Source organism: Oncorhynchus keta, chromosome 13 (genome assembly GCF_023373465.1).
Source record: "Oncorhynchus keta strain PuntledgeMale-10-30-2019 chromosome 13, Oket_V2, whole genome shotgun sequence".
NCBI classification, from domain to species: domain Eukaryota; kingdom Metazoa; phylum Chordata; class Actinopteri; order Salmoniformes; family Salmonidae; genus Oncorhynchus; species Oncorhynchus keta.
The window spans coordinates 39,719,590-39,729,895 of NC_068433.1; the positions used below are offsets into that span (position 1 = coordinate 39,719,590).

At 39.5% G+C, this 10,306-nt stretch overlaps 1 protein-coding gene across 1 annotated transcript; it reads right to left on the reverse strand.

Moving 5' to 3' along the window:
* Positions 1-438: 438 nt before the first annotated feature.
* Positions 439-5,688, reverse strand: LOC118392327 (troponin I, slow skeletal muscle-like; the record flags this gene model as incomplete). Its single annotated transcript, XM_035784234.2, has 5 exons — positions 439-951; positions 1,301-1,477; positions 1,908-1,997; positions 3,381-3,512; positions 5,641-5,688. Coding segments are annotated over 5 exons (528 nt in total), but the record flags the coding sequence as incomplete, so codon positions are not given.
* Between the last annotated feature and the right edge of the window lie 4,618 nt (positions 5,689-10,306).

Below are 10,306 nucleotides of genomic sequence, written 5' to 3' on the forward strand. Positions count from 1 at the left end.
GTTTAATTCACCTGAACTACACAACTATTCAAACGTCTCCTTACTTTGCAAGTAGTCTTTGGGCCAGGGAAGACTGTGATCATCACTCTAATTGCTGACTTTGGTATTGATAACCAAAGGTCAGAGAGAGTGAGTGATACTTCCAGGTATCATTTGTAAACACAAACCAGCCACAGGTCAACTTTTAAATGAAAGGGTCATGTTTAGCACATCCTAGTGGTGATAGGAATGAACTGAAAATGGCAACCTTGGTTAAACAGTCCAACTGCTTGTCAATAGTGTCACCCACAGTCTGAAAGGAGAATTGCTCTTGAAAAGCCAACTCAACTACTCATTGAGTGGCTTATCCATGTTATAAACAGCATCCACACTGTATGTGTATTTAATATTTGCATTATTGCATTATGACAAAGGTAAACAACATGAAAGACAACTAACTTCATCATATTTCTTTTAATCAGCAATATTGGCAGACACACAGATATTAAACCAAAACAGAATAATTGATGTTTTAATAACAAACTGGAATTTAATATTTACAAAATGAACTAGTATGATGAGCATAATAACGTTGTTCCACACTGTTCTATTTTCTCTTTATAGGAATCTAAATCAAACACGACATCGAAAAAATAATGATCCAAAGTAGCCGACACTAGATAGTTTGTAATTACACCTATTGATTAGTTCCCACTGTCTAAACAGTTCCCATAGTCTTTAGTGTAAAATACCTCACACTTCATACTTTCCTTCAAAAACACACAATCTCACTGCAAAAATATATTTTCATGAAAATCCTAAATATGAATGAGTAAACAAGCAGGTAATGCAGCCACAGATCTCTACAGAGCCAGTGCATTTGTAACTGTTTTAGCTATTGAAAAGCTTCTTTCTGCCCTCCATTCCAGACATGGACTCCACATTCTTACGCCAGTCACCCGGGTCCACTTTCTGTCAAGAGAATGGACAGTAACCTTTATTTTTACCAGGAAGGTCAATTAAAAAAAACATCTTATTTTACGATGACGGCCTGGTTGCCATGGTCACGTACAGCATGGATGACCAAACACGACTCAGACACGGCAACAAGACCAGTGAATCTCTGTATCTTGATCAGTATCATTTGAATCAAAACCTTTACCCAAATGTGTTGAATTATTTGGACTAAGTACCCATTGTTACCACATGTTTGTGTAGTTAGTACCCGAGAAAATACAGTACCAGCTGAAACTGCGCTGTAAACTATAACATTACCAGAAGCCATTGCATGAGTTTTTTATTCTAAACTTCCCAGTCTTACCTCCTCTTCCTTCTTGTCTTTCTTGACTGTCTTCAGGTTGGACTTGAAGTCCGACTTGGAGCTGAGTTTGGCCTCAGTCAGAGCCCCCAGCATAGCGTCGGCAGACTTCTTGACCCTCTTGAGGTTAGGTCGCTTCCCCCCCTTCAGCTCGTTGATCTTTGCATTCAGGTCCGCGAGCTGAGATGTTCATACAGAAAAAAGGTTCACTCTCCTGTACCCTTATCAGCTTAGCATGTTGCCATTTGTGGTCTTAGCATTTCAATGAAAATCAAAACGCTTTTGTTTGAAAAAGAAAGCATTTTGTGGCACTTTTGGAACTTATAGAATATTGAAATGACCAAAAGAAGTCAGTATAAAAAATAGTTATCTTCAACGAAATACACTTTGAGGCACTTTCATAGATCTCAAGTAACTTCAGGTAACGGTCCTGAGTCTGACAGTTACCTGAACTTCTAGAATATTGAAATCACCAAAAGAAGTCAGTATAAAAATAGTTATCTTCAATGAAATACACTTTGAGGCACTTTCATAGATCTCAGGTAACTTCAGGTAACTGTCCTGAGTCTGACAGTGTAAACTCGTTTAATTTACATTACAAAAAGCAAACCTCTTTCTCATTCTTGAGCACTTTTGCTTCGATATCGTATCGTGCCTCATCCACCGTGTCACATTTCCTGTGCAGTTCCTTACAGAGCTCCTGTGAAGAAAAAAGACTCAGTCATCTATAAGCCACCAAGGACGGTTGAAAAAGTACTGTGGGAGGAAGCATCAAACAAACTACAAAAGCCACCTCTTTAAAATTCCGTTCACTCATCAATGAGACAGGTAGAAGGGCGCTACAATTTTTTTTTGACATGTCTAAACAAAAAAGGAGATGTTGTTCTTTACCAACAGCACGCCAGGGAATAAATCCTGACAACGTAAGCTTGGATGGCTAATATCTGAGCCCCAAAGAGCACCTTATTCCCTGCTACCTTTGACCAGAGCCAGAGATGGGCATATAGACTATCTTGCTACAATTTAAAAATACTCTAAAGACCAATGTATCAAAATAAAAGAGCAAATACTTCTGCAAATTATTGTATTTAATCAAACTACAGTTATTTTAGGTATTTTCAAAATACATTTGCAAGTACACGCCTTCACTACAACAACATTCTGTAATGGATACAAAAAAACACATTTTACTTGCTATGGTTGTGATATTTGGGCTAACCGGGTCTACCTGCATTGTGTCCCGCCACTCACCACCCGCCAACCCCTCTTTTACGCTACTGCTACTCTCTGTTTATCATATATGCATAGTCACTTTAACCATATCTACATGTACATACTACCTCAATCAGCCTGACTAACCAGTGTCTGTATGTCGCCTCGCTACTGTAAATAGCCTGTCTTTTTACTGTTGTTTTATTTCTTTACTTACCTATTTTTCACCTAATACCTTTTTTGCACTATTGGTTAGAGCCTGTAATTAAGCATTTCACTGTAAGGTCGGCGCACATGACAAATACACTTGGATTTGATTTGATATTTGGTTGTTTATCAACTTTAGTTGAATGCACTGACTATAAATTACTCTGGAGAAGAGTGTCTGCTAAATTAGCAAAATGTAAATGTTTATGTAAAAAGAAACAATTGCGAAGCATACTGGGTATTCCTTTTGGCCTTGTTTCATGGGGAGGAGAGCATTAGAATAATTCCCTGCAAGTGTTAATTTTTCACATTTACATATTGGTCATTTACCAGACACTTTTATCACACCATAGTGCCAGCAGACTTCTGATACCAAAACAGGGTGAAAGGGGTCCAACAAATTGTGAACCACTATAAAATAAAATGTTATAGAAAAGTATTTTGTATTTTACAAAATAAAAATACAGATCTCAAAAGTACTATATCTTGTTACAAAACACATTGAATTGTAGTTCAGGACAGTGAAATACAAATTGAAATACATATTTCAAAAACATGTAACAGAAATACTGCTCATCTGTGTCCAGAGCCATATACACTCTGGACTATAGAAGTGTAATATATAGGTACTTGAACGTTGGGCCTTGGCATTATGTAAGTGTACCTGAAGCTCTTGCACAGATAGGCCGGAGAGTTTCAGCGGTGGTACTCTCTCGCTCAAGGTGCTCTCCCTCTCTGTCACCTTGTTGCTTTGCTCCTGGACCAGCAAGACCCCAGCTTTCTTCAGTAGCTTTTGCTGTAAGGGAACATGACTGAACAACTTAATGATAACACAGTACAATTCATAGTTTAAATGATGTACCAAATAGTCTGTTTTCAAATGTTTTTCAACTTGTATTTATTATTGCAATCAGTTTTGGCGAACATGGTTTTCTAGGCACTTGTATGTTGTTGTTGTTGTTGTGTGTGTACAGATGTAGGATCTTAATTTGATAATTATTTGGTGCTGAGAATTTTGTGATTTACATAAATTCACTGAAAACCCACTCTAGCGCACAGTTATATTAACATTATTGCACTTTTCATCTAGCCTACTTTTGGCAAGGTAATAGCCTAACCACCTATCAAGCAACATTATTGACTAAAGCAGGGGTGTCAAACTCATTTTGCTCGCATTCGGTCTTCAATGAGGTCTGGGGCGGCTGCACTGAAAATGTGTTATATTTTCTCACCGTCAAAATGTGCAACAAAAATTGTCCTCAATCCATAGTTTTTGTATGGGATTTGTCCCCCCCAAAAAAACATATTTCCATGACATAGACTGACCAGGTGAATCCAGATTAAAGCTATGATCCTTTATTGATGTCACTTCCATCAGTGTAGATGAAGGGGAGACGACAGGTTAAATCAGGATTTTTAAGCCTTGAGACACTTGAGACGTGGATTGTGAATTTGTGCCATTCAGAGGGTGAATGGGGTATGGTAGTAGGTGCCAGGTTTGAGTGTGTCAAGAAATGCAACGCTGCAGGGTTTTTCACGCTCAACAGTTTCTTGTGTGTATAAATAACGGTCCACCACCCAAAGGACATCCAGCCAACTGTGGGAAGCATTGGAGTTAACATGGGCCAGCATCCTTGTGGAACACTTTTGACACCTTGTGAAGTCCATGCCCCGATGAGTTGAGGCTGTTTTGTTTTGTATGCTCAGTGTATATAATATACACTACCATTCAAAAGTTTGGGGTCACTTGGAAATGTCCTTATTTTTTTAAAGAAAAGCACATTTTTTAGTCCATTAAAATAACATTATTTTGATCAGAAATACATTGTAGACATTGTTAATGTTGTAAATGGCCTTTGCAGCTGGAAAAAGCAGATGTTTTTTAGCCTGTAATCAAACCCACAAATGATGAAGCTCCAGATACTCAACTAGTCTAAAGAAGGCCAGTTTTATTGCTTCTTTAATCAGGATAACAGTTTATAGCTGTGGTAGCATAATTGCAATAGGGTTTTCTAATGATCAATGAGCCTTTTAAAATTATCAATTTGGATTAGCTAACACAATGTGCCATTGGAACACATGATTGCGGATAATTGGCCTCTGTACACCTATGTAGATATTCCATTAAAAATCAGCCATTTCGAGCTACAATACTCATTTACAACAGTAACCATATCTACAATGTCTACAATGTCTTTCGGATCAATTTGAGGTTATTTTAAATGGACAAAAAATGAGCTTTTCTTTCAAAAACAAGGACCTTTCCAAGTGACCCCTTTTGAATGGTAGCGTATATATTTCTGTACTCAAACCGCGCGCAGGCTGGTTTGTTTTGGGTCAGATCCTGTCACGCCCTGGTCGAAGTACTTTGTGTTTTTCTTTATGTATTTGGTCAGGCCAGGGTGTGACATGGGTTTTTGTATGTGGTGTGTAGCTTAGTGGGATTGTAGCTTAGTGGGGTGTTCTAGGAGAGTCTATGGCTGTCTGAAGTGGTTCTCAATCAGAGGCAGGTGTTTATCGTTGTCTCTGATTGGGAGCCATATTTAGGCAGCCATATTCTTTGGTTGTATTGTGGGTGATTGTCCTGAGTGTCTTGATGTCCTTAGTCTGTGTTAGTTTGCACCAGTTAAGGCTGTTTTGGTTTTCACTACGTTTGTGTTTTGGATTTGTGTTATGTTGTGTAAATAAACATGGATCACAATCTACGTGCTGCAGTTTGGTCCGACTCTCCTTCACCATTAGAAAACCGTGACAGATCCAAATAGTTTGCTGTGACAATATGCTGTAGGTCAAATTAAGATCCTACATCTGACCATGTATACTAGTCATATGCAGCCTGCTAAACATACATATGCTCTCAGTACTATGAATACATGTTCTTGTTCACGTCCATACAGAAGAAAACTCCCATCAGACCGACCTACCTTCAGCAGTAACCTGCGGGTTGCTGAGTACTTTGTCTTTTTCTGAAAGAGAGAGATGAGACATACCGAGTATATTATAGGCTCATTAGTCACTAATCATGTTAGCACATCTTCATATGTAGGTAGGCTCATTCATTACAGTCACTGATGATGTTAGCCTATAGTCATATGTGGTCTCTGTTACAACGGAGCTACAGAGCATACAACCGCCTGTCTCTATTGATTAGGATGAGCTGTGGCTCCTAATGTAATAGAATGTAATGCTCTGCCACCAAATCACCAGCCTTCATTGAAGCACAGTCTCAGAGAGCAAGGGGCTCATTTCTACTCTGTATGTGGCTCTGTATTGATACCAAATGAATCCTTCCGTGTTGATACTGCTACGGTGGTCTTGGGATCATTTGGATGATTATCAGTTAGCCTGAGACAAATGGCCTTGCGACACGACAATTACTCAGTAATTGCTGATAGATTATAATGTCTAACATGTTAAGTCCCACAAGCTGTTGCCAAGATGTCAGTGTGGCTATTCATAAGCATGACATGCTAACTGCTTTTTGCATAGCATATGTATACAGTACCAAAAATGACCATTACAAAGGTTTGATTGTGCAAAAAAAGCAAAGTAATGAACAAAAGGGCATTTTTAAGATATGAGGTACAACAAAGGGTATGAGGGGGGAAAAATATGTCCAAAACTGACTTACCGGTCTGTTTCAACATATTGCAAACCAAACAAACAAACAAAGAAATCGAAAGAAGCCGTTATTTTCTGTCCCATATTGACAACATTGCCATAGTTGGGTGATTGATTGAAAGACACAGAGTGTGACAGTTACAGACTCACCCCTCAGACATGGCTGTTCTGGTTTATGAGTACTGCTGGGGAGCCAACATAGCTGTGGTCAGAGGTTTATTGGCAGAACATTCCCAACACTAGACATCATATGGAAAGTATCAGAGATGTAAGAATCAATGTGTCATACTAAGAACAATGATCACTTATGAATATAATGTAATAGGTTACATCGCACATGTGTTAGACTTGTGATTAGTAGGGGCTACAGTAAAAAAATAAAAAATAAATCACTCATCATAGAAGTTATTGGAAAAAACAGTTGTGATCATCAAGGTCCCCCACAAGGTCCTCATGTCCTGACTTGGATAAAAGAGGCTGACCTTGGCTCTCTTATTACCCAGAGAACAGGGGTTCACTGTCAAGGTTAACATGGTCCTTGGATGGAATTGTCTGATGATAGAAAATGATGAAGGAGAAAAAGGTTTAAATACTCAAGATCCTTTAAAAACAATTTCTCCTGACATTTTCTCAGCATTTCTCCTCTCCCCTCAGGTGTGTGGTGCTATACCCTTGAGCCATTATCACCTTTGGTGCTAGCATGAGCTACTGTGCAAGGGGAAAGTTTGACCGACCAAGGGCATTGTTGCAGTATATGCTGCACCAGGCCACCAAATAACTGAGGTCCATTGAGTAAAAAGGCTGTCTGCTTTAATGTCACCATTGTGACATTACAAGGAAAGATCAACCTTGTGACCTTTCCGGTGGCATGCTGTTCTACTGGTAGAGAAGACTTATTAGCCCCCAGTGTTAAAATAAACCCTCTGGGCTCCTTACACTAAAGTAGACACGCGTGTGAACGGACCCAGACCCAGACTCACACACACGCACGCACGCACGCACGCACGCACACACGTCTCAGGTTGCCCGCTCCTGCCACTGAGTAACGGTGGGAGGGGACTCAAAATCAATGCCACATTTTACAACCAAGCAGGTCAAACACCATTAAAATACAATTTTATTACAATAATTACTCATTGCAAATATGAGCAAAGATATGAGGTGTGACTGCTACAGCATTAACACACTCGCCCCAATGAGGTAAACACAAACCATACACACTGCTGGCAACTACTGACACTTAATCTATTTGTATCGTTAATTTATAGGAAATAATCCCTGAAAAGCGAACACATTTTTTATTTGAACAATGTCAACCCAAATTCTACTTTACATGGCAGATTGCTATCGACAACGGTCTTACCCAAAAAAGAAAATATACTTGAAACATTCAAAAGACCTATCTGCTTTAATTGCTCTCACATATTTCTCCGAATATTATTTGCTTTCATAGACTGAGCCGAGACGATCGGATAACTTACCTTTAAAAGAGAAGCCAATCAGAGAGTGAACGTGTAGCAGTGATGTCGTGCAGGAAAAAGCGGTTTATGATTTTGAATGATTGATTTATGGCTTCTGCTGCCTCATGTGAATGGCTCTCTAAAATAGGGGCCCTTAATACGCCTCCCTAACACACATTGGCTACATTATGATCATCGTGTGTGTGTGTGTGTGTGTGGGGGGGTCTTGCCCTTCCCTGTCCTCAACCCTTGAATCACTGCCCTGATAGAGACATAAAGGGGCACAATGGCACTTTACTTTGATATGGAGAAGAGTTATATGAGGACGGCCCATAACAATGTCTGGAACAAAGTTTTAATGAGGATTGTACTATACTGTAGTTTTTACTGTAGTGTTACTCAGGACTGTATTATATTGTAGTATTTATGTTTATATTTATATTTAGTATTTAAGATACTGGAGAAATACAAAAAAATACAATTAAAGCTTTTAAACATTATACACATACATGTGGGCTTCTGAGTGGCACAGCGGTCTAAGACACTGCATCTCAGTGCAAGAGGTGTCACTACAGTCCCTGGTTTGAATCCAGGCTGTATCACATTTGGCCGTGATTGGGAGTCCCATAGGGCGGGGCACAATTGGCCCAGTGTCGTCCGGGTTTGGCCGGGGTAGGCCGTCACTGTCATTAAGAATTTGTTTTAACTGACTTTCCTAGTTAAATAAAGATTACACAGACATGACATACCGTTGGGTGGAATGTGGCGACAGAAGTATATCAGAATAGTTGGGGGCGTGGCTTTCTTATTATTCTTTTTGGCCACCCGCGAGAGTGAATTTCATCCTATGTAATCTGTTCTATTTTTTTCTAATTTTGATGATTGAATGTTCTTTACCAGCACTGAATCTTAAATGATATTGGTGTCTAATCGATGTACAGTTGAAGTCAGAAGTTTACATACACCTTAGCCAAATAAATTTAAACTCAGTTTTTCACAATTCCTGAAATTGAATCCTAGTAAAAAAATTCCCTGTCTTAGGTCAGTTAGGATCACCACTTGTTTACAAACATGAAATGTCAGAATAATAGTAGAGAGAATTATATATTTCAGCTTTTATTTCTTTCATCACATTCCCAGTGGGTCAGAAGTTAACATACACTCAATTAGTATTTGGTAGCATTGCCTTTAAAGCTTCCCACAATAAGTTGGGTGAATTTTGGCCCATTCCTCCTGACAGAGCTGATGTAACTGAGTCAGGTTTATAGGCCTCCTTGCTCGCACACACCTTTTCAGTTCTGCCCACAATTCTTCTATAGGATTGAGGTCAGGCCTTTGTGATGGCCACTCCAATACCTTGACTTTGTTGTCCTTAAGCCATTTTGCCACAACTTTGGAAGTAAGCTTGGGGTCATTGTCCATTTGGAAGACCCATTTGCAACCAAGCTTTAACTTCCTGACTGATGTTGCTTCAATATATCCACATAATATCCACATAATTCAATATATCCACATAATTTTCCTACCTCATGATGCCATCTATTTTGTGAAGTGCACCAGTCCCTCCTGCAGCAAAGCACCCCCACAACATGATGCTGCCACCCCCGTGCTTCACGGTTGGGATGGTGTTCTTCGGCTTGCAAGTCTCCCCCTTTTCCTCCAAACATAATGATGGTCATTATGGCCATCAGACCAGAGTGTGCTCCAGAATTTAAGGTGCTGTTCAACCTGGTCTACCACATGCCCGTTGTTTCCTCAGACCAGAGGACATTTCTCCAAAAAGTACGATCTTTGTCCCCATGTGCAGTTGCAAACAGTAGTCTGGCTTTTTTATGGCGGTTTTGGAGCAGTGACTTATTCAATGCTGAGCGGCCTTTCAGGTTATGTCGATATAGGACTAATTTTTACTGTGGATATAGATACTTCTGTACCTGTTTCCTCCAGCATCTTCACAAGGTCCTTTCTGTTGTTCTGGGATTGATTTGCACTTTTCGCACCAAAGTACGTTCATCTCTAGGAGACAGAACACGTCTCTTCCTGAGCGGTATGACGGATGCGTGGTCCCATGGTGTTTATACTTGAGTACCATTGTTTGTAAAGATGAACGTGGTACCTTCAGGCATTTGGAAATTGCTCCCAAGGATGGACCAGGTTTGTGGAGGTCTACAATTTGTTTTCTGAGATCTTGGCTGATTTCTTTTGATTTTTCCATGATGTCAAGCAAAGAGGCACTGCGTTTGAAGGTAGGCCTTGAAATACATCCACAGGTACATCTCCAATTGACTAAAATTATGTCAATTAGCCTAACAGAAGCTTCTAAAGCCATGACATCATTTTCTGGAATTTCCCAAGCTGTTTAAAGGCACTTATTGTATGTAAACTTCTGACCCACTGGAATTGTGACACAGTGAATTAAAAGTGAAATAATCTGTCTGTAAACAATTTTTGGAAAAATGACTTGTGTCATGCACGAAGTAGATGTCCAAACCGACTTGCCAAAACTATAGTT